The 24,868-nt window shown below is 40.0% G+C and overlaps 1 protein-coding gene across 4 annotated transcripts in view; it reads left to right on the forward strand.

The window, feature by feature from the left end:
• The first annotated feature begins 7,197 nt into the window (after positions 1-7,197).
• Positions 7,198-24,868, forward strand: part of pdlim5a (PDZ and LIM domain 5a) — a 59,222-nt gene continuing 41,551 nt past the window's right edge. For 2 of the 4 annotated variants that reach the window (XM_087176088.1, XM_023414399.2), the window contains exons 1-3: positions 7,198-7,323; positions 7,784-8,040; positions 22,234-22,385. In XM_087176088.1, coding sequence (XP_087032214.1) covers positions 7,942-8,040; positions 22,234-22,385 — 251 coding nt within the window. In that variant the 5' untranslated portion in view covers positions 7,198-7,323; positions 7,784-7,941. The remainder of the gene's footprint in view (positions 7,324-7,783; positions 8,041-22,233; positions 22,386-24,868) is intronic. The other 2 variants (XM_023414400.2, XM_023414401.2) reach the window with 1 other exon arrangement.

A 24,868-nucleotide genomic window follows, 5' to 3' on the forward strand; every position in this document is an offset into this window, starting at 1 on the left:
GGGATCTTTCATTGTTACGTTTCTATAGCCAATGTTTTGATATTAGATTTTTATTATTGATGCAAACACCATTTGAATATAGTAGTTGCAGTAAAACTAATTTTACTCCATTTATATCCTTTTGGGTGACTTAAATTACTCTATAATAATGCTTTGTGTTTTATAAGCTCAGTAAAGGAAGTCTTCATCTGCAAATTAACTGGTAACTGCAGCATTTAGATATATTTACTGGAGTAATAAGAATAATATTTGCCCCTGAAATGTAGTGAAGTAAAAGTTACTTTAAAGTTACATTAAATGAATTTAGTTTATTTTCATCAATGGAAAAAAATCTGTTGTGGTTGTAAGAGATTAAATTTTTCTACATAAAGTCCTAATCCTGTTACTGGAGCAAGCACTTCAAGTGGCAACCACTGTCATGCATTGTCTCTGATGGTATTAATGGTTTCTTATTTAACATCACTGACTTATTTGTTAAAACTGCTGTTACAGATGCATGACTTGTGCTGTTGTAACACTATCAGAAAGCAAATATAAGGGTATCTTAAATGGTTATTGTTGCAAATAGGAGAAAAAAATGAAAGATAAATGAGAGTAGAAGTGTAGGAAGGTGTGGGGGGCGGGGTAGTATTGATGTTCGGACACGCTTTAGTCTGGGCTGAATAGGGCAGATGCTTTCAGCTCCCCTTGAGACCGTGCTGATACTAAAGCGCTGCCTCTGGTCACCGATATATGGGCCTGGATGGCAAGTGTATTCACACACACATGCACACACGCTCCAGCATTTGATTACGCATTGGTTGAGGTCCCATTGAATCGTGAGTAATTTTGTCTTCTTTTCCTCCCATTATTCTGTGATCTTATCCGCCCCACTTCACCTCTTTTTTGTTGAATCTTGTGTTTATATCTTCCCTCTTTTTCTGCAGTCAACGCAGAACAGCTGCTGTCCACTAGAGAGGAAGGAAGTGAAACTTTGGAAAGGCACAGAAGTCTCAAATACTGTATGTGGTATGTGTGTGTGTGTGTGTGTGTGTGTGTGTGTGTGTGTGTGTGTGTGTGTATATGTGTGTTTCTCTGTTTTGTCTATGCTTCTGGGTTCATGGGTACATATTTGCCTAAAAGTGGTAGGAAGCAAACCACCCATGCATAATTCATTATCCACTAAAGCCTGTGTCATGACATTGAGGCTGATATAATGAATCTGGTCTGAATGAGGAATATCTATCATGAAACGTTATGACAAACTGTAAGGTCTGAAGACTCTAGGCATTCTGGGAATATCACATATAAGTATGTCTTTGATATATCTAGCACGTGCTACAGAATATATTACAGGGAATTAAGAGCTTTATCAGTGGTAAGATTTATTTTGGTCATGTTGCCATGGTTTAAATGATATTTCTTAGTCTGACTCCAAACAAGACTAAAGCCAATTGTGCCAATTATAAACTACAGTATATACTAACTACACTAACATTACTAAATATGTTGTAATCACCATGTGGTTGGCAGTTAGTATACAAAAATAAATAAATAAATGAATAAAAAATATAGGAAATTATAATAAACAGGTGCCAATGGATGTCAATCATACCACCTAGCTACTGCCAATGTCTAATTTGGAAACTTAACAAAGTGGTTTCCAAAGGCTTACTAATTTGTTTTTCATTTTCCAAGATGTTCCTGGAGCTGTCTCACCACTTTCCACAATTAGTTTTAATTTTTCCAGCTGCATGTAGCTTCTCAATTTCTGGGGAATTGATTTTTTTGTTTTTTTTGTTTTGTTTTTTTTTGCAGCTGCTACACACTACAACCTCAAAATACATATCGTCATAGTACCCTGCAGCGTGGGATTAGGACTTTTCTAATAAAGACTTGCTGCTGTGTTTATTACAACACACCTTAAAGGTACAGAATATGAGCAGAAGACATAGTAATGATTTTGCTCATCTCACAGTCTTACCAGTTGTGGGGCCACCAGTGCAAAGTTTATGCTCAGTCTGGTGCTGAAGGAAAGCTTATGGTTTATTCTCTGGGGAGTATGGCTGTGCTCATTAAAGTTCATAGCAATCTGCTCAATAGATCTTGATTTATTTTGTTAACATGGAAATTTATCCCTGATGGCAGTGCTACAAAAAAGGAGAGGTCAGTGATGCGAGTGTTTATGCGTCCGCTTCCAAATCGAAGGTGGAAGGAACGATTAAGAGCAGCTGATCCCTAAAGTCTGAAGGCCTGGTTGGTCTCTCTGAAATGTGTGTTCTGTGTCCCTGAGGCAACATTACACTTTGCTTTTAAAATGCCTCGCTTTGATTGACCCGGACTTGACCCAAGCATTAGACAAATGTGTGTACATTTGTGGTCTTAGAGAGTCAGAGTGTGTGTGTGTGTGTGTATATGTGTGTGTGTGTGTATGTGTGTGTGTGTGTGTGTGTCTGTCTGTCTGTCCGTCAGTGTGTGTGTGTGTGTGTGTGTGTGTGTGTGTGTGTGTGTGTGTGTGTGTGTGTGTGTGTGCACCTGTGTGTTCATGTCTCTGCGGCTCAAGCTGGATTTTTCTCCGTTTATTTTTCTTAGGATGGACAATCATTTGGGCTGAGCTATCTGTCTCCCAGTCTGTTTGTCTGTCTATCTCTGTCCGTTTGGTTGGCTGGTGAGCAGGCAGGAATATTTTCCACTGTGAAAGCGAGCAGTTATAAACAGTGACTGAGCTCAGACAGGAGATACAGGCTTCTGATAATAAGCTCATCTCTGGATTCCTGGCATGCTCTCAGTATTTCTGTATTTGGGGACAAAATGTGAAACGAGCTAATACCTTGTGACTTTGTGAGGTATGTCTCCAGAGGCGGTTACACTGAATTTTAAACATTTACATCTGAGAAGAGCATTATATCTCAAATCAAGACAAAATCACATTTGTACATACTTGATACAAAGTTTATACAGACGGCTTTGACAAAAATGGGCTCCCTTCCTGGACCAGAACAATTGAAAGGTAATCTTTGCCCATATTTAAAGCCATATATGTTTTACTCTACTGCTGGTCTGTTTACCGTCTTTGTCTGCTTTCCAATTAGCACATATCTGACTACTAACTGTTAAGCATTAATTTCAGCTTATCTGGATAAAATGCCTGGTTTGCCAAGCCAATTTTCATCCATCCCATACCTTTGAACACCCTGGTAAAGAAAAGGCACTAACCATAACCCTAACAGTGCAGTATTTACAGGGATGGGTTGGGGGATTAGTTAGGCTTATATCAGTCTGGAGGGGTCAGACCGATTAGATGGCTACCAGACAAATTGTCTCCCCAATATAAACAACCTTACAGTCTACCTGTAGATAAGTGTGAATACACCTGTGAGTGAATTAATGTTTGCATGCAAAAGATGTATGTGATTATGGAGTTTTTGGTGACTCTGTGATTTGGATGTGTCCTCTCACTGGAGGTTATTTAGGCTGGCATGTTGCCCATTTCCTCCACGCTATTCAGTCTAAATGAAGGAGACATGAAAACACCTACAATTTCCACTTTCCTGTTCTCCACTTGTAATTGCCTCGCCAGAGTTTTTTGATCTTTTGAAATCAGTTATTAATATCACCATACTTCTGCTATGCTATGATCTTGCAAGGCACATGCATCGCACTTGTGACTTAAAATAACTTGGTTTTATTTATATTTTGAATATTTTAGAGTTGACTGAATGGGTTTTAAACTAATTTAAAATTAATGCAATTCAGATCACAGCTGTTGTCTTCAGTTTTGACCCGAAACATATAAATCACACATGAGAGAGGTTGTACATATGTTGTATCGCTCCAGGTTTTATGTGTGTGTGTGCGTGTGTGTGTGTGTGTTGGGTGGGGGCGGTTTACAGAACAGGGGGATGGAGTCCCCTTTTATTCACATGGATGATGCATTAAATGTCATTTAAAGGGGCAGATTATCATACCATTAATGGGTGGAGCTTGTCGGGGTGTGTGTGTGTGTGTGTGTGTGTGTGTGTGTGTGTGTGTGTATGTGTGTGCCTGGGGGCTGCTAAGCTGTGATCATTAAGCATGTGGAGAGGTGAGCATATGGGGACTGGAATAGACCATTTGACAGAACAAAGGACTGGCAGGGTGTCTGAGGTTTCATGCTATAGAGCACTCTCTATTGTTAGTGTTTGATATCATTATCCTGTGGCCCACAAATCTGCTTTGTTCTCTCTGTTACAGTTTTTGGCCATTGGCCACTTTTGACAATACAAGCAATTGATCAATTCTATTAAGACAGTGAAATACACTGGTGGGCCGCTGGGGGATCCATACTTTAGAAATTATATCTTCATGGGACTCAAAACCAGTATTCTTGTCACATGGGATTGGGACACTGAGACATGGCCTAAATGCAGTTTATCTATTAATGTATTATTCTATACTTTCTATGCTTTTGTTTCTCAGAAGGTTGTTTCATTTGTCTCCTTATTGTGTAGACAACTTATTCAAAACCTGTATTTACATCTCCAAACTAGAATGACACTCAGTAGAGTCATACCTCTACCAACATTTTGTTCCACCAGATCCAGTTTATTATTCGAGTGTGCACCACCCTCAAATTACACCTTAAAGATCAAAGTGGTCATTCTCAAGCAATTTTTTGGCTGCACTTATTCTTGAAATATAAACATGATAACGAGAGAACGCATGTTTTAAACACCATACAGCATACATACAGAGTGATGGATGACTTTTGAGAGGCTGTTCCTTGAACCATGGTCAACTGGGTTAAGATATGGTGACTGTGAAGGCCACGTCATATGTTTCACCCCATTTCCATACTCATCAAACCATTCACTAACCCCTTGGGCCCTGTAGATGAGAGCATCGCCTTCCTGTTTCTCTGCTCATTTAAAGGTTTTTCCTTTAATTTGTCATCCATCTGTAGGTCAGTGTCATCACATCAACTTAAACTCTCTCTCTCTCTCTCTCTCTCCCTCTCTCCCTCTCTCTCTCTCTCTTTCCTCCCACACCTGACCTACTGTTGTTATCTGTTTACCTTGGATACCCCTGACCCCAGGCACACAGTATTAAATGTGGAATGTTGTCTAGGAAGGAAAGAAAAGGATGTTATGATAACTGATTTGTGGCCTGCTGTTGTGTGATACAACATATCAACAATGGTTATCACTGATCTGTGCAGTGTTTTACTTAATCCAACCATCTGGTGAAAATTTTTGTGTAAAACAGACCCCCCCCCCACAACAGGGACTGCTGGCATTAACCTGGTCTGTATAGGGACAGGTGGGACTCAGAAAGGTTAGGTCCCATGGTGTTCACCATAGGATCAAACAGGGCTTAACAGGGTTTTATTGTCCATGTCATCTCCCCAAATAAAGATGCAGCAAGTTCTTTTAAGAACAGGCGTGAGCAACCATCTGCGCTCTAGCATTGGACACACACTATGTTATTTGTATTTACATGCAGTAAAATTTAAGTTAGCTCTAACCCCATCAGGCCCCCCCTCATCTCAGCATCGGAAGCAGTGTTAATGACTCTTCCATCTCTGCTCCTCCCAGGATTTGCTCTGCTATTGCTGAACCTGGCTGCGCTGGAGAAGTGCACACTGTGTGTGTGTCAGAAACTCTGTGGGAACGTTCAGTAGCAAGCTCTTCAAGAGCATCCTGTTTGTGTGTGTGTATTTAATCTGCTCATACGCTATAACCATCATGATGTTATATTATTAAAGGTGTTAGAGGCAGGTTGAATGTAATATTCAGCTTCTTTCATGGTGCAGAGTTTAAATGTTTCATCGTACTTTACTGCACACTTCTCTGTCTGTTTCTCTCTTTTTTTATTCGCTTGAAGATCCTCCAGTCTCTCTCCAGCCACCTTTCTCCTCTCTAAGTTTATGTCTGAGTTCTTTCTCAACCTTCCTCCTTGATATTTGTTAGTTTTTCATAAGAAATCGTTCTTTGACTGTGTACTCACCAGGCTGCTATAACTAGCCCTGCAGTGAACACAGTGCAGAGCTACTTGGCAAAATGTACTGTGTATGTATTTGCGTGGTCAGGGCCAAGAAACCAATAGGACGAGTGTTTAATCAAGCCACTACTATATCAGTCTAAATACAAAGTCAATATTGATCCGTCTGGGCTAGAAAAGGGGAATGGACAAATGCCAGGGCAGAGTTGCAGAATGAGAACAACTGCTAGCTGTCCGGACATAAGTAATGACGAAACTAGTAAATAAACAAAGTGGAAATGATGGTACTGCACTTAGGCACAAGATTGCTTACACACATTGAAAAGACTGTGGCAGAGATAAATTGGCAACTTAATTGGTTATGATTGTTTCTTTAATTCTTAGAGAGCCAGAGGCAATGTGCACAGTAGATTTGTATAGGCACTGTAGATTTGTAAGTATCCATTCAACTAAAGATGACTGGTTCAAAAGCTAGGAACAGTGGTATAAAAAGCAGCATGTAAAGTGATGTGAATATATGTGACAGAGTCAATTTAATGGTGATTTAAAGATTTTAAAAATGTCAGTGTGACTTTAATTGAAGAAAAAAATGATGACCCATGCATTCATTTTCCAAGATGCTTGACTTGCACTTGAGGCAACAGTGCTGCAGTAGTGAAACAACCATTTTACAGGAGTTAAACAAGTTGATGCTGGGCTTGTTTACAGTCACCATCACCATAACGTATCCTTCCAAGGACCTTTGTGAGACCTTTTAATTCAAGCCTCTGGGATGCGTGCTCTTGTCATGATCTAGTTATGGCTGGTCCCATCTTAAATGAAGCAGCCTGAAGCACTGAGTCTATGTTCCCAAAATATCTGGATGAAAGATAAACCGACCCCTCTCCTCTCCTTTGCCCCTCACTCCCTCCCCTTGTCATTTTCTCTGTGTAGAGTGCTCCCACACTCTTTTCCTTAATCCCCCCCGTCACCCCCCTTTTCTCCCCCCTCCCCTCATTTTTTTCTGAGTGTTGTCTCCTCCCATCCCCTAATCTCACCCTTCATATCATCTCATTCATTTCTCCTCCTCTTCTGTGTTCCACTCACTCCACCCATGTGCGATTCCCCTCCTCTTTCCCCTCCCTCTCTCCACCCATCCTAACCTCTACCCGTACTTCCTCTCGCCTCCCTCTTCTTCTCTCCCCTCCTCCACCTTTCCCCTCCCCTCTGTCATTAGCTGGTATATAAGAGCATTGTATCCCTCTCTACCTCTCTCACACACACAGTGTGTTTGCTGGGAAGGGGATAGTCCAGGGGAAACTAGGGATAACATTGTCTACCTTCCTGTAAGGGAATATTTTCCTCTCTGGAATTTCCATTAAACAGGTACAGCCTTTTCATTCACACAATAATAGCACTTAATAATAAGAAATATGTTGCATTTCTATTAATGTTAGCTTTGTAAATGTCCCTTGGTGACAGGTTCCTGGGGGATATTGTAAGTCTTTTATGTTACTGAACTGCGGCAGAATACTCAAAATTATATTTTACTACTTTGCATGTCAATGTATTTTTGTTTTCACTACTTAAGAGTATGCAGCCAGTTGTTATTTTTTAACATGGAAAATCATAATCATAATCAAATCATGTGTTTTTTTGATAATATTTATTTTATTTTATTTTTTTCAAAAGTCCTTTTCACTTTGCTTCTTATGTCCTCCCATTAACCCCGCATGTTCCTCTTTTGAACACCCATCAGTAAATTATTTTCTTCTCACCTCCTTCGTCTTATGTATCTATACAATAACAAATCTAATGTACGGTTTTCTTTCATATCTCCCCTCAGATCTTGGAACAACATCTTAAAAGGAGACAGCACTTTTGGCAAAATTCTCACCCATCGTCAAAAGCCAGTGACATCATTATTATCACCTGATCCGCAATCAGCATCATCAATCGCCAGCAACATAAACGCCGAACGCATTTGACATTATCAGGAAGACCATGAGCGGTAACTACAGCGTCACTCTCTTAGGCCCTGCCCCCTGGGGCTTCAGGCTGCAAGGAGGGAAGGACTTCAACATGCCCCTCACCATCTCCAGGGTAAGACTAAGACCCTGTTCAGACCTGGCATAAACATGGGTCTTTGGTGATCCAATCACAAGTGGACAGCTCTTAGCACGTCAGTTCACACCTGGCTATAAAATCTGTCTCCACATGCGTGTCGAGTGACCATCTGTGAATGGATCTCACTCAGATGTCTCTCGATCTATAAGCAAATAATCACGTATGTATTGTTTTTAGCCAGTCTGACTATGACAGACGAATCCATTGTCATTGTGTTTGTGAGAGAGAGAGAGAGAGAGAGAGAGTGCGTGGCATGGAGGGGTTGAGCAAATCATTGTAGTAGAGTATAGTATATGAGCATTTTCTCTATATTATGAAACTATGGCCGGACTAATTAGACTGTGGTAGAGGATGGCAGTTGAATAGGCGGTCCTTCAATGTAGCCCAGGACACATTTGCGTCCACACTGCTAAAAGAATGTGACCACATGTGGCCCAGACCACCTCCAAATATGGTCTGAGTGGTTGGATCTCAAATGCGTCCTCAATGTGTCTTGGTTTCTTTCACACCTGAACTTAGAGCTGTCTGCTTGTGATCGGATCACGTGAGATGGATGTTAATGCCAGGTCTGAACAAGGCCTAAAACACACACACACACACTCACACGCACACACTCACACTAAATCATCTTACCTCACAATTGTCTGTATTTTCTGCAAAGCGAAAAAGGCACATGCCTATATTTTATCTTCACACACGCATGCACATTCGCACACTCATTCATCAGAGGGCCGCTGTATAATGGCATTCCAGCAGTGCCATATGGCTTATAAGTGATTAAAAAGATGAGTACTGATTTCCATGCTTTCTTCCTTACCTTCCTTCTCCCATCCTCCTCTCCATCTTTCCACCATTTCAGCTGTCCCTTTGACTCAAACCCAACAACCACCACGCTTGCGATAGCTCAGCTGAATCATAAGCCATCTGCCATGTAATGACCGCACAGGAAAATTATATGCATTCCACTTAACTTTGAGTGTCTGTAGTGAAAGTGCACCAATCAAAGTCCTGGCACTCAAATCTTGGCTGCAGTCCCTCTGCTTGAACAAGTAACTTGATGGTCCCTTGGTTTCTGTGCCTTTCAGTGTCTACCCCTAACATTACCTCCTCCCAGTCTGCTGTTCGTTCACACATAAAAGATCACACAAAAACAGTAGGTTTCCCTCATCACTTTAACTATAGTGTGATGCTGAAACATGATAATCCTTTTCTAAGTTTGGTCAAGCTTCTGTTCCGTTCTGCTGGGGCAGTGCAGCTTCACTGGCACGCACACAAAATACAGTGAAGCATACAGGCTCTCACACACACACACACACACACACACACACACACACACACACACACACACACACACACACACAAACACACACAAATCACTAAAACTGGCAATGCACAGACTTATAGCAACATGAGACTGGTGATGAATGGCTTGCCAGGTCCTGTGCCAGTCCCCCTTGGGGCCGCTTTGGGTTGCCATGTTTGTGTTATTACTTTGGATGTGATACTTTTCCCACTAACTGAAGCCATGTGAATTCTTACCACAGTTGTGTGTTTGCGTGTGTTTGTGTCTTGGTTTGTGTGCGTGGACACCAAGTCATGGAAGATGCTATCTGAATAACTGAGAGAAAAACATGACAGAAGACAAAAATAGAAATAGAAAGCAAGAAAAAAAAAGAGACAAACCCAAATTGTACAAAAGCACCACGTTAAACTTTGCGTGCACGATCTGGAATTTTTATTTGTGGTGCTGTCATGTCTGAAATATCAGACTGAAATATTCTGCACTGCAAATAATGCATTCTTCAGAGAGTTTATATACTGCATTGAAAAAAGATGATAAAATAAATGGTGATGTTGGTCAGTGAAGTTGGCAATAAGTAAACAATAATCGTCTCAGCAGCCCACTATGAACTTTACTGCAGTATCACAATGACACTTATATGGTTTGAGGTTTCAAGACATTGGCAGGAGTAAAAGTGAAGTACTGGTGCAGTTTTTGGTGCTGACAGTAAATGTTAGTTAGGTCTGCCTAAGACCATGAAGTGTACAGAGAGTGGATAATATGACTTAGCCTGCAGATTAGGGTCAGACCAGTGTCTAGAGATTTCATTAATCAATCAAAGTGAAACTAAAATAAAAGAATAATCTTGTATTTCTATTTCAGTGTAACACTGTGTATTTTGTAGTCAATGTATTTCATATCCAAAGGTGTAAACAAAAACATCCAATGATACATAAAATTTAAAAAAAATCCATGACTCATAATTTCCCAATTTGATACTCCAGTGTCTGCTGCCTTACCATTTTGTTTTGAATGCCAAAATGCTGTTTGATTGTGATTATGTGTTTCGTGGGGAAAAGGCCAATTGTATCCCAAGCACTGTATCCTGTTGCAGTTTCTTGATGCTCTAGATTTTAATTTTTGGGGAGGAAAAAAAATCAAGAACAGCAGTGCATCTGGTTTTTGAAGACTGAAACTGATGGGATGCATTGTTGGATCTCGAAGAGGGGAGACATGTAGATTAACAAGGGAGATGGAAAGGAAGAGAGCGGGAGCGTTCGAATGAATGTATGGTGATACTGATATGCAAGTGCAAGGAAGTGAATCTATCCAGTGTATACAGAGACTGTGGGTGATGACAGCTGGTCTATATGACACAAACATATGAGGTCAGTCAACAGGTCATTTATCTAGAGCTGTCTCTCTGTCGCCCTCATTCTTATCATACCTTCCTATGTGTTTTCTCTTTGTACCTCTGTCTCTAATTGGCTATTAGATGTCATGCAACTCTTGACTCACTCCTCAAACAGTTTTCAGTCTAGATACAAGAATCAAACCAAACCCTAATCTTATCCCATAAATGCAGTTTACAGTGATGAAGGGCAATGTTTCTGACCACTGATCAATGACACATACACATGTGTCAGAGATCAGCCGGCACACACAACAGAACCACACACACAGATTGCTCTCTGCCAGTCTAACCATATAGTTGGTTCTAAGAAGGGACCACAGAATAGGGGTTATTAGAAAACCGCACTTATCCTAAGTGCTGCTGTTGCTAAGTTCTATATATGTGTATGTGAATATACTGTGTGTTTCATTTATGGCACTAGATCTACCCACAGTATTATCACATTGTACCAGTATTGCATCATAGGTTGATTAGTTGTAACCATAACTGTATGTCCTGAGCTATCTGCCCAGTAACTGCTGTTTATGCAAATTGTGCTCACCACTTCTTTTTATTTTTATTTGACGGTGTAGAAAAACAGTTTTTTAAGAGGCCAAGATTGACGGTGCTGCTTCTCAAAGTGCCAGTGAAATGTTTTACCACGGCATCACAGTTTGACATAGTCTAATAAAAGGAGACATTTGGAGAAGAAAGGGAGAGATTTTAACAAAAGCAGGCAGTGTGAAAGAGAAGGGTTGCTGAGTTGTCTTCAAATATATTTATCATTAGCCTGCAGTATCTTGAACCTATCCTGCATTGGTTCACTTCTATTCACTTCATTGGTTACTTCTATACACAGTTATACGGGGATATGTAAAGTTGTACCAGAAGAACAACAGCTGGACAGTTTCACTGTCTAATTTACATACAGAGTAATATGTGAGAACACAAGGGGCTGTTGATTGGTTTATATTGAACATTTTGTTGAGAAGGAAGCTGGTTCACTTAGGATTGTTTCTATAAGCACAAGGGTACCTTTACGCCTTGCCTTCTAGTGAAGGAGCCATTCAGTGGATTTTCTGTAGAAAAGATTAGGGAGAAAATAACCTGCAGAGGCAGTCCAGTTGCTGTTAATCCTCATTAAAACCATTTGTTGTGAAATCCATTATACTGATCAAAAGGTTTTCAAGAACAAGACCCCTCATGTGTAGAGGCAGAAAATACCTTCCTGCTATTCCCAGTTAAATTTACAATCAGGGAATCAATATTTAAAACTTTCCAAGGGCAACCCATTTACAGTACACTGCTAAAATAATTTAAGTGAAGGCAGCACAGGGGAATAGATGCATTAAGCTTCTAAGAATAGAGGCATCTTTTCACAGGTCAGCGCCCATGGCCACGCCCACTTATGAGACAAAATGCTCTCAGGTCTGTTGTAGGCTGAATAATGTGCAGACTACATTTGGGGTATTTCAAAAAACACACTATAGACTACAGATACAAAAAATATATCAGGATAATGATTGAGATGAGACATTACAATATTTAAAGGTGTCTTGGGGAGTTTTTTGTGTGTTTACTTTCAGTGTTACTCACCAATATGTACTGTGTGTATCCTTGAGGCATGACAAAAGCGTTGAATGCATTTTCTTCCCAATTTTTTTAGTATTTTGAAAACTGCATTGTTTACATCTTTGGTTACTTAGTAGCAGTCTTCTCTACCCGCTGGATTGTCGCCACCAGGTCGATCAGCAGAGTAGTAGCGTGCCAGGCATATGTATCTTGTCCTAGTGTGCATGCACAAAAGCAAACAAAACAGGGACCCACTTCTAAAAGTACTTCTCTATAGTGCTACTAGTGGTCAGAAACTCCACAGTGTATCTCTGAGAATGAGAATCCCTTCATCTGGTTAATTTGTGTTTTGTTGTTTGAATCAAATTTGTGTATGTAGATAGCAGTCATATATTTGGTCTGTTTTTATATAAAATGTCTTTTATATAAAAATATTACCTTGTACTATGTCCATAATAACCTTAATAAAGCTATATAAAGGAATCTCTGTAAACCTAAGAACAGGTTTTGAAGAATTGGTGATAAAGTTAGTGCAGTGACTAAAGCAAAACGAGTGGACAGCTAATCTATATTAAAACCTTTTCATGGAAGAATGCAGTTCCTGGAACAGCATCAGCGATGGCTGCCTCCTGCGTCCCCGGAGATGCTTTTCAACAGCCGATGATAACAACTGACCACAGTGATGGGTCTATTTCAAAGACTGTTTAGGTCTATACATAGTCTCTTTCTATTTCTTCCTCTTACAGTACTTGTCCTCACACTCACATTGTATCATTGACCGGGTCTCGAACCCGTGATGCAGAAAACTTTGTGGCTTAACCTTTCATACCAGAGAGCCAGAGCCAGGGCCAGTTGACAGCCCCTCCATATGACTTAATAATACTTATACTTAATCTATCATAATCAAACAAGTCCCTTGGTTCCCTCTGAGTATCTGCCTATCTTAGTGAAATAGTCCCAGAGCCAGAGTCAACAACTTATCATTTCCTCTCCCACAAATCAATCTGTCAGTGGTCATGTGTGTGTGCTGGTTTGGGCAGACTTGTTGTGTTTGGACACAGTAACAGACTAGACTTTTCTGAGTTCACAGCAGCATGACAATACATCTTATACTCCTTAAAATGTGTAAGATTTGACATAGTATTTCAAGATTTGGCATTCAGCTATCATGACTTTTTGAGATGTCCCTTTTTTTCTATTATTATGAATTATTTATAAGCACTTCTGAGGTTGGTGTGCACCATTGTACAAGTGATAAATTTAGAAAAAAGTTGGGGGTTGCTTTTTTGAAATATTCTCATCACTGCATATTGCATGCTGACAGGTACCTGGCATTTCTGTCTTCACCGGTAATGGACTGACTAATCCATTGTAAAAGCCCTATCAATGTTACACATGCCGACACCTTAAATATTTTTAGTATCCAAAAGCATTGACTGTTTTTCAGACAGGACCACATTTGTCACAGTGGTGTTGAGTGATAATTTACTTTCCTTCAGCTAAGATTTCAGACAATCATGTTAGAGAGTGACCGAAACTTACAAGGGATTTATTCTAGTCATCCATCTGTACTGGTCAATTGAGGGATAATGATGAAATATAAAAGACACTGAAAGAAAGAATAAGCCTTTAAAAGATGTGACACACAATATATGAGGATAATTTATTTCTTAATGAAAGCAAAGGTTTTTGAAGAACGCTATTTTAGTGTAACTGGAATGAACAGAATTATTTGAAGCCAGAAAATTTTATAACCCTGGCAGACAAGCATAGCCAGGTCATAACATGTGCTTCAGTGAATTCACAATGAAGAGACTTGAATACCCTATTGTTTAAAGCAGCTATAATGTATTTTCCACAGTAGTTGCTAATCGTGCCATGTCTCCCCTGCTTTCCTCTCAGGATACTGGCCTCATGTCTGGTATCATGTTTATTCCTAATAATATTGGTGGACTAAAAGGACTGAAATAAATAAAACTGAAATGGTTGTAAGTAAGAAGTCCAAAAGAAACAAAAGAAAATAGTTGGTGTAACAGCAGTAGCTGTCCCCTTTCCTGTTTGGTGTTTTAGTACAGTATACCTGGCAGGATATCAGACCAAACTAGTGATGGTGATATTTAAACCCAGAGACTATTTCAGCAAGCTCTAACCAACATTTACAAATGTTTGTTGGTAGTTTGGGCCTGAGAATTTCAGTTTACTGTTGTTTAAAGAAGTTTTCCATATCTTACCATAGCAACAAGAAGAATCAAAAAGCTAGTAGTCAGATTATTGGTTATCAAATAAAAAAATATGAGTAGTTCCTCTTTCTTCCCAGTGATCTGGTTAATGATTGCTTTTTTAAGTATCTTGAGTGTGCTACTGTGTTCACAATGAGGCTTTCTCAAGTATTTTTCATCTGCCACTGTGACCAGAAACCAGACTCATGCCTCACTATATATTCAAGTCTTTATTCCCAGTCCTCTATACCAAGGAATACAATCACATTGTTTTTTTTCAGAATATATAAGCAGTCGTTTTTTAATGTTTCTCTAGCACATCTTAATGTTTTTTTCCCCCATGTTTCTCTTTTAGGATGTTGAGTGTAATATTTCAGTTAGAACCTAGTATAAATAAGTTAAATGTGATATAATCTGTAACTTAAAACCACCAGTTTGGGTTAATTACACCCTCTGTAAGTGAATGCCACTAACAAACCACAAGTAACCGACTGTGCTTTTATATGGATTAACACAATCCAGTCTTGTGTTCATATGGCTGTATTCCTGAGTGTGTGCTCACCAGCCCTGCCCATGGTAAGTCTCTCAGCACCTTGTCAATCACATCATTGAGTCTGGTCTTGAATGCTGGCTTGTTCGCCTCTAGTTTAGCAAAGTGCAGTTAGCATTTACAATAATAAATAATGTTATGTTGGATTTGTTGATGCTGGTCCTGTGTGTATATCTGTTTGGTGAGTTTTTGACTGTTAATAGCAAGATGGAGCAGTATTATTCTGACTGGGAACCCGGTTGTGTTCTTTCTTGTGCACCTGCACTAAGATGCAAATGACGCTAATCACATTACTGCCAATTGTTTCACATTATTCCACTGATCTGCAGGTGGCGATAAAGCGCCAAGAGACACAACAATGTCACAGCACAGGCAAGGAAATAAGAAGACAGCTAACGGCTAACATAGAAAGGTCTTATAATACAGCCCATTGATAAAAGTTTGTCAAGCGAGACGATAGCATTCTGTTCGCGGAGATTTACGCATGCGCACTGAGGTTCTGTGCGTAGCGGCAGTGAGGGCGGAGTTAGCTAATTAGTTAGCAGTGTAGCTGTGAACGTACATACGTGCGATGTGTGAGCACTGTTTGTGCTACAGCTACAGTTACATCTCCTTAAGACCGAAGTTAACGCGTCTCCCTTGAGCTTTCCAAGTGTAGTCCTCCAGACTATGAGCCAAAAAGATTAATAATGAGGCTGGAAAATGTAGGATTCTGCATTGTCACTGGAGAGTGTCATTGTCAGTTAATGGTAAATGTTTGTGATAGAAGTGATTTTTAGATGTTCTTACTTCATACTGCACATTTGATACGTTTACTGTCAATTCAGAAGAATAATCCTAGTACTCCTTCAGCCAGGAAGGAGAAAGGTGAAGATGTCAAGGCAGAGAGCAGCAAGATGCAGGAGAGAAACTTTCAGCACAGGAAAGACAGGCAGCAGAAAATCATGAGACCCTGTCTCAGGCCCTGAATTTAAGAGAGATTTACAACTGCTACTGTCATGAAAAGGTATGTTTCAGTCTGGTCCATATTTTTGATGTTGGTGTGGCTGAATGGCACACTGAGCTGGGGGGGGGGGCTTGGCTCTGCTTGCCTATCTGTAAAAGCCACTGCAGGCCACTGATGCATTGTATTGTCTTTATTTGCCAACTCAAACAGGGGACACATTCATAGGAATAAACCCAGTGCGCTGACTTTGCAGCGCTCTGTTGGAAATGATCTTTGTCATGGTAAATGAAAAGATTACTTTGAACCCCCATATCAGAGAAATAATTTGGTTTCTGCTCCTTCATGGGTATGATCATATCAGGAGAAAGCACATGAATCTCAATAGTGCTTGTCAGCTTGTGTCAGAGTTGGATTCTGCTTGAATGGGGGAAACTGCTTGTAAGCATTGCAGATCTCCAGGTTCTCAATCTCGTGTGCAAAGTTTTATGTTTAATGTGTACAATGTGTTTTTGTGGGTTTGGCAGCTGAGCTATCTATGGGAACTCAATCCGATATAGCCTTTTCTTATTAGGCTCTCTAGCATTAACATACAAGTCAGGCAGTGATTATTAGAGAACGGTGTGCACACAGCTTTAGGGGAAGAAAAAACATAAGAAAACGTGTTCAGATGCTTTCATTAGATTGAAAGTATGTGTGTGTTAGTGTGCCAGCATAGGGGTGTGCATGCCTGGGTACACATGCACATGTGCTAATACAGTACACATATACGGTTACAGGAATGTTCAGTCATTTAGACAGAGCCACTACTGGGCTGACGCCCTTTAAAAACTTGCTGTATAACATTATATTGATTCTAACTGGCAGTTGGAGCGCTGTCTTTTCTATAAAGAATATGATCTCAGGAGTCTCTTGAATTCCATTCTCTTATTTTATATTGTTGTTGTATCATGTTTGGCATACTCATACTGTAAATTCATTTTCAGGTTTTTGTCTTGATAGATGACTTGCCTGCAGTAAGGTGGACTGTATGTTTCTATACGCTAGTAATGCGACAGATTTCAGATTATTCCGTCTGTTCATCATTTTCAAGAACTTGACTTATAAACCTCAAGCAATCTGTCAGCCGGCAGCAGACAACGTCTAAAAGATGGATGTGACATGCTCTTATGCTAACAGTTGAAAAGGACCAGTGGATTCTGTCAGATGATCCTGTTGCATGTGTTTCCATGATGCTTCTGACATAACTGCTTGATTTGCTTCATTCAGGACCATAAATAGCAAATGAAATGTTACCCAACACAGTTTACTAAGTGTTACTGATGGATCCCTACCAGCGGGTTGAGTCCCTGCTTCTGTCTCCTGCACTTTCTTAATCTTCCCATTACTTGCTAACTTCTTTCTGTCCCTGTACCTCTTTCATAAATCTCACTCACCCCTTTATTTCTCCCATCTCGTCCAACTACCCTTCAATCTGTCTGTTCTTCACATAACTGTGCTTCTTCATATAACAGCTTTTTTGTTGTTGTTATTTTTGCTGTTTTCTGTGTTGCTAAGAGATCAGAGCACTGCAGTTGTCATGTTATTTTCCTGCACACTTCATTTTAATGTCCCTATTGTGGTTATAAGCGGGGAGCTGGCCAATTAATAATAAGGTTGTTGATAGAAAAATATTACGCGAGGGTTTTTGGACATTTTTTCCGAATTACAATTTCAAACATGCAATACAGGAACATTTCCTGACATGTAGGCTTACACTAAAAGATAACCTAATGTCTAGTCCTGAAGCAGCAAGGTTGAACTAAAATAAATATTTCTGAAGGCTGGCATATGGGAGCAACTTCTTGGAAGTGTGAGTGAGGTAATTGTGTCTCCTGCTCTCAGCTTTTCAGTCATAGCGTGACATGAACCATCTGCCTGTCATCACTGTCACTCCCTGTGCTGAAAGCAGGCATTATTCAAAGCTCTTCAACTGGTCAGTGTTATGCTCAAACCAGACAATGTTGCAGGACTCCAGTAAACCTTTATTGCTATGTGTGGAAACTAGATTTTTTTTTTTTCAAAGCACTTAAATCAGACAGCATATGTGTTGAAAACTGACATAGCTGGAAGCACAATGGCAAGTTCATATGTGCAGGCTTTTAACACGCTGCATGTGTGTTTCTGATTCTTTTGAATAAGTGATGACACAAGTATTGACCCTTTCACTTTTGCATGAATATATAATGAGGCAGGGGGATTTTACACACAGGTAGTGTATGATGGAAATACAGAATATAAAGGATTTTGTAAGAAAAAAAAAACTAAACGTAAAAGCAGCTTTTATTAATTGTGACATTTAACTAAAGCTGCGCAAAGACATTGATTCTTTTGGCCACCTAAGGGCAGGAGAATTCCACAACAACTTGGAAAAACACAGACTTTTACCCTTATAAAGTTGGTGAACTTGTTTTTAAGAATAGCAGACGTAGAGCATCATAAGCGTTTCTTTAGAGATGTGACTGTCCTCCCAAGAAAAATGACGGCATCGGTTGTTTCAGCAAATATCCCAAAACAAGCTTTGTTTATGTTGAAGTGACAAATCCCTTGAGTGGCTGTAGGAATTATGACTCCTGCTCATTTGGAGCAAAGGAAGGAGTAAGAGAAATGTCTGGCCACCTCATTAAAGTAAGCACAATGTTCACTCCCCGTTTAACATTTGATCCATGTAGGAAATCTATATTAGAACTTGCTTAAGAGTAGGTTTTTCTATCCACTCATACATCTTCTGCCGTTTTCTGACTTTTTCTTGGTGTAAATTCAAATTGTGAGATTAACAAGTCCAAGTCTGACAGGACTGAGGTGAAGGGATATGTCTATTCTCTTTCTCAACTGTTTTAGTTTTCTCTGTTTTGGGATGTTTGTGTTGGTGGTGGATCATTAATAAAAATTGTGGTCATGTGTGAACTGATGTCCCGGCAAATTTGGGAGCACTGCTCAGCTGCTGTCAGAGAAGTACATGTACTGTATGCGTGTGTATTCTGCATATATTCTCCTCCTTATATGGATATGTGCGTTGCGTTAAAGCTGCTGTTTTCTGTCATGGACAAAGAAACAAAGCCATAAATCAAGTACCCTGGGAAACTTTAAGTGCTTGGTTTCTTGCATAGGCAGATTATTTAGATTTCTGTTTCTGATTTTCTCAGTGATTTGTTGCTCTCTCTCTTTGATATGAAAATTGAAACTACTTTGAGCTCTGAAATCTTTTTAATCAAAGTGATTGAAAGCAAATGTTTGCTTTTGGAAACGGATCTCCTACCAGCAAGAACAATTCCTTTAGACTTATATTGAATCAAGACATATTAAATACTTACAGCACGAATTAAAAATGTTTTTCATCTCTGCCTGATGTATGTTCTCCTGTTCAAAATCAGTTGAACTCTCTTGTATGGTTGCAGTTTTGATGCAGAGGGAAACAGAGCAGTGTTTCATGAGTCCGGGTGAGTGTTTCTCTATGTATGTGGCGAGAGAGAGAGAGGTAGCATTTGTGTGGGTAAGGGGCAGGAACAGAACACTAATTGGGGAAAACATATAATTGAACATTTTGTGGCGAGAGTTTGGTCCATAATAGTGCCAGAGTGGTTAGCATGAACACACCCCTGGAAATGGGTCCAAATGTACAGAAGAAGAAAGAGCCCACAGATTCAAAATACTCAGTAGCGTTTTTTTTTCCTCCTTTCCCTCTCTTTCTCCCTTCCTTTCCGTCCCCGCAATTTTAATCAATGTCAAGTCGATCCCTTATTACCCTCTTCTTCCTGCCTTCTGTGGTTGTGAGTGGTGATGAGTGATGTTGCGTGTGTTGGGCTAATATGACTATAAAAGGTTGGGGCCGCAGAGCCTTAACACTAATCCGGGTGCAGAGCCTCTTTTATTAGCCCTGCCTGTGTCTGTCTGTCTTTGTGTGTGTGTGTGTGTGTGTGTGTGTGTGTGTGTGTGTGTGTGTGTGTGTGTGTGTGTTTGTGAGTGTGTGTGTGAGTGACAAATATAGGGGCAAAGGAAATAGACAGAGGGGGATGTAACACACCAAAGGTCCCTAGATCTAAACCCTTGTTACACTTTCTCATCCTTGAGTGTCACTTCAGGTTCAGTAGAAACACATTTTCTTAGAGAGACACCAAATTCAATAGCTACACTTGATGTGTGGTCGGTAAGAGTAAGAGGCACTTCTTAGCAAGAACAACCTCAAAAGTGGTCTGTGTGTGCATGTGTGTGTTCAGTGAAGTGGTCCGTGTGGCCCTTTTTCATGGTGTCAAAAGAAACAAATGACCTCACTCCCCTTTGGTCACACTTGTACCTTGTGTGTGACCAAGAATGGTCAGAACTGCAGCTGCAAGGTGCTTTTGTTCTCTAATAATAAACAATGTCCAGGTGCTATTTTATTAATAATGAAACAAACACACAAGACCAAGCTGTTAGTGTGTTTTGTTGCTTACACTTTGGCTGTAAATTCATTGCATGTCAATAATTGTTATGAATGTAAGTTGTTATAGTAATACCTACAGTGCTTTAGCGTCATGGGAAAAAGACAAGAGATAGAGTGTAACATCAGACGCACATTTCCAAATGTGTCACTCTCCTCCCTCAGCGTGCTGATAAGAGGGACTCTGGCTTATATGACACATGCTAACACAGTGTGTCGCCCTGTCTGTTGGCGGCAGGAATTAAACGAATATCAATTGTTTTGCCTTTTTTTTCCATTTGTGCCACTGTTGATTACATATTTTGTGTGTCTCGTGTATAAATCTACTTAGAAAAACACTTTAACTTAACCAGGAAGGAAATAGGGTTAGTTTCAGCACAAAAATAGAGAACACATGATGACACATTTAATCTAATTTGATTTTATCTTGGTGTGGATTCAGGCCAATTTATCTGCCTGTTAAATGCTTAGTTGCCCGGCAACTGTTCTCCAACACTTGTTTACAAAATATGTTGAGTATTGCTCACAAATAAATGGACAACAACACCACATATGAGTGGAAAATGTTATAATTGTTCCCCCTGCATAATTATAATAATATATTCAACATTACTGAAACAAACAGAATTAATACAGCACAGGAATTGTGCATGTTGAAGCCATGTTGAACAGCAGGGTTGGTATTAAATACCAGGCCTGCGGTTCGACATGAGTTCTTTTGTGTGGCTTGAATCTGTTTCAAATTAACCAGCTTCCTCCAGAGTGGAAGTGCAGCAATTACACTTTGTTTAGATGCTGATATTTAAAGCATCCCTCAAAAATCATGGAAGACACAGAAAACCAGAGACAAGAGAAATGGAGTGTATGCATATTTTATGATGTGTGCAAACTGAGAGATGTCTGGCTTGTAATTGTTGTTTCCACAAAGCCCATAAAACTGGTATGTGTCTCCACCATGTAGTGTCCCATTAGCTATTTGTCACCTTTTTAACAGTATTTTGTACGGAGAATAATGGAGTAATTGCTTTTTACTAGGACTAGATTCACTTTACTTGATCTTTATTGTAACAGTAAAGTATGTGTCAGGATAAGCTTCATTAATTAGCTTGAAGCAGACATTACAAAACAGCAGCACTGGAACCTCTTAGTTAAACTGCTGCTGTTGCGCTTTTGAAATTTGGCTCTAAACTCTAAAAAATGCCCTGTGCTACGTGAATGTCCATATGCTACATTCATGAAGATATAACTTTCAGTTCATTATTTCTGCATTTGCTGTGATCTAATTTAAAATTCAGCGTTCACTCAGCCGTTGTCATCATTTCGATTAAACAACCCACCAATACGAAATGGCTCCATTATAAACAGTAGTGGAAACATTGGACACAAGCATTATATTTTCACTGTGATGTTTTTTCTCACACAGTGTGTTAAGAGACTTTTTTTTTTTCTCTAACAAGCTGTAAGCCAAACATCACAACAGGTCATAAAGAAGAAACAAAAGTAACTCCAAGATGAAGGCCCCTGCTATTAAACACACATCAGTGAATGTACAGTATTCTCCATCATGTGGTAGAGAACCAAGTCTTTCATTATCTTTGCCCAAATACTTGTGTTATGGAATGGATCCATAAATCTTGTGATAACTACAGAGTGGATGTGAAGTCCCGACATCACCTTGACCCACCCTCCTGCTTAATAATCCTGACTGTGACGTTGCTGGTGATAATTTAAACTGTTTGTGGTTTTTGCAGCTGACGGATGGTGGGAAGGCAGCTAAAGCTCGTATGGCTGTTGGTGACATGGTTTTGTCTATCGACGGCATCGCCACAGACGGCATGAACCACCTGGAGGCCCAGAACAAGATCAAGAGCTGCACTGACAACCTCAGCCTCACCCTGCAGAAGTAAGCTATGACCTCACACTGTGTGTGCATGTGTGTCTGTAACCAAGCCACTTCACTTTACAATGATTTAACGTGTGAATGTGAGCGGCTAGCCATTTATCTCAAGTGACAACACAGGATCCATACACTCCCTTTGAAACCCTCCCAAACAGCCAACCTCTGCGTCAAATTTAAAGGCCATGCTTCCCCTTTCAACTCCAGACATCCCGCGTCCAGGCAGATGTTCAGTGTTGTTGTAGGAGTTAATCTTAGCTCTAACACACAGCAGCACCATTAGTTCTGCCTGATCTCCCATTCCCTAAAGGAAAGAGGAATCACTGAAATCACAACGAGAGCATCACATGTGTGGACCACCCCATCTTCCCAACGGCCTAATCTTCACTATTTGGTGGAATCCTGTTGTACAGTGGAGCTGATTTATCACAAGCAGTTGTGTTACAGTGCTTGTGTGTGTGTGTGTGTGTGTGTGTGTGTGTGTGTGTGTGTGTGTGTGTGTGTGTGTGTGTGTGTGTCTGGCTTCATATTGGTTCGCATGTGGTATGAATTGTCTGGTTCTTTGGCAGCACTTGTAGGCATATGTGTGTTTTCATTCAAACACTGTGAGACATTTAGGGCTCCTACACTTGTCCTTTTGGAGGCAAAATCATGAAAGAAAGAGCAGATTTACAGTGTATGGCGCATACACAGGTAGAACGTGATGAATTTATTTTGCTACACATGAAATCAGAATAGACTGAAGTAGTAAAATGCTCAGTTTGCTTTTTTTTTTGTATCATGGTATCGCTTAATCTCTGCTTGTCTCTGTGTCTGGATTTCACATTCTGTCCTCCCTTGATGACTTTTATTCTTTCCTTCACCCCTCCCCTCATTTGAGGCTAACTGAGCATGTCCTTTAATTCGAGTCCAAATGATGACAGACTGAATATGTTTACTTTTGCTCGAGTGTGGCAGAGAACACATGCTATCAAAAGGCTTAAAGCAACTCAAGGTCAGTCTGTAGGTTTCCGTGTGTGTGTGTTACTGGTAGTGAAAGACATCCATGGTCAAACTGTTTTTTATAATGAGGGAAACAGAATATACAATGCAGCACATTTAAGCATATTCATCAAACATCACAAAATGTGTCTTACTGATGGATTTTCACAAAAATGAGTTTAAAACTGATTAGAGCAAGTATGGTTTGTGCTGAGAAATTTTCCAAGCCCTGGCTCTTGATTTATATTGTGGAACAATAGCACACTGCATCACACTGCATCTGCTTATATAGTTTGTCTCACTAAAGCTGCCTGAGAACATGTGGATAAGTGGATAACTAATAGCTTCAACATTCCTGTGCATCTGAGGTTTGGCACAGTGAAAAAGGTTGATATGAGAGTGACACTCTGAAGTGTCCTCAGCGCCAGGTGACGGTTAGCTTAGCTTAGCATAAAAAATATCCAAAGGTAAGGAAAATAAAACAGTGCCTAGCCAAGACATAGTCCAGCTCATAACCTCCCTGCAAAACCACAACTTGCTTTCGAGCTCCAGAGGTAGTTAGCTACCTGATAGGCAGATTTTTTAAGTTTGTGGTCTAACTCTCAGCAAGACAGAAAACAAGCACATTTCCCAAATTGTCAAACTTTTCCTTTAACGATTATTAAGCTTTTAATTGTTTAACAGTTTGTCACTTCAGTTGTAAAATGTAAAAGACTGGTATCTAATTACTTCATTAAGGCGTCAAACTAGCTGCCAAGTGCCAAGTGTAACTGAACAGATGTCATGTATGGGTGTGCTTGTTTGCGGGACCAGTTATACAGTATATCTGTTCTGTTTCACTGTGTCTGTGGCAGACATCAGGCAGACTTGAAGGGTTGATTCATGCCCTATTTGAAACACATGGAATGGCTTGTTTCATGAAGTGGCAGTATTTTATTATTAAGGCTGTGTGACCAGGCAGCCACTCTTGGGACAGCTGGCTCCAGCTTCTGCTTTACAAGGATGCTTAAGGGTCCAGGAGATTGACAGTAATCACTGTGTCTTCTCCAGACTCCGTTTAAAATAAGAAATAAGATCAGAGTTTCATGGTTTCTTTCTGTTTGTTGCTTGGCATTCATTGGCACTGTGAGTTAGACGTACTGTATATTCAAAGCGTGTCATGCCAAGGTCAACATCTGGACTTTAATGGGTTTAGATGCGTAATGGAAAGAACCAATCGAGTGTCTTGTTTCTGTTAGTTTTCATAGGCATCACGTGCTTCTATTTTCATTTTTCCTTTCCGTCTGTAGATTTTGATTGGGTTTGTCACTGGGTCAGATAGCAAAAGGAATGATAACAGTGTGATGTGTTAACAATGCATGTGGCGTCTGTGTGTGTGTATTTTAAAAGGAGACAGGTTGTTATTCCTTTTCCAAATAAAGGGATGATGGGGAAGAAGAGATGGACAGCAGATGTGTGAAGGACAAGAAAAGGAAAAGCTGTAAAGTGAAGTTGTCTCTACAAGAAAA

The sequence above is a fragment of the Seriola lalandi genome, unplaced genomic scaffold, assembly GCF_002814215.2.
Source record: "Seriola lalandi dorsalis isolate HSWRI2012SDOR001 ecotype SW California unplaced genomic scaffold, Sedor1 jcf7180002054524, whole genome shotgun sequence".
In the NCBI taxonomy this organism is placed as follows: Eukaryota; Metazoa; Chordata; class Actinopteri; order Carangiformes; family Carangidae; genus Seriola; species Seriola lalandi.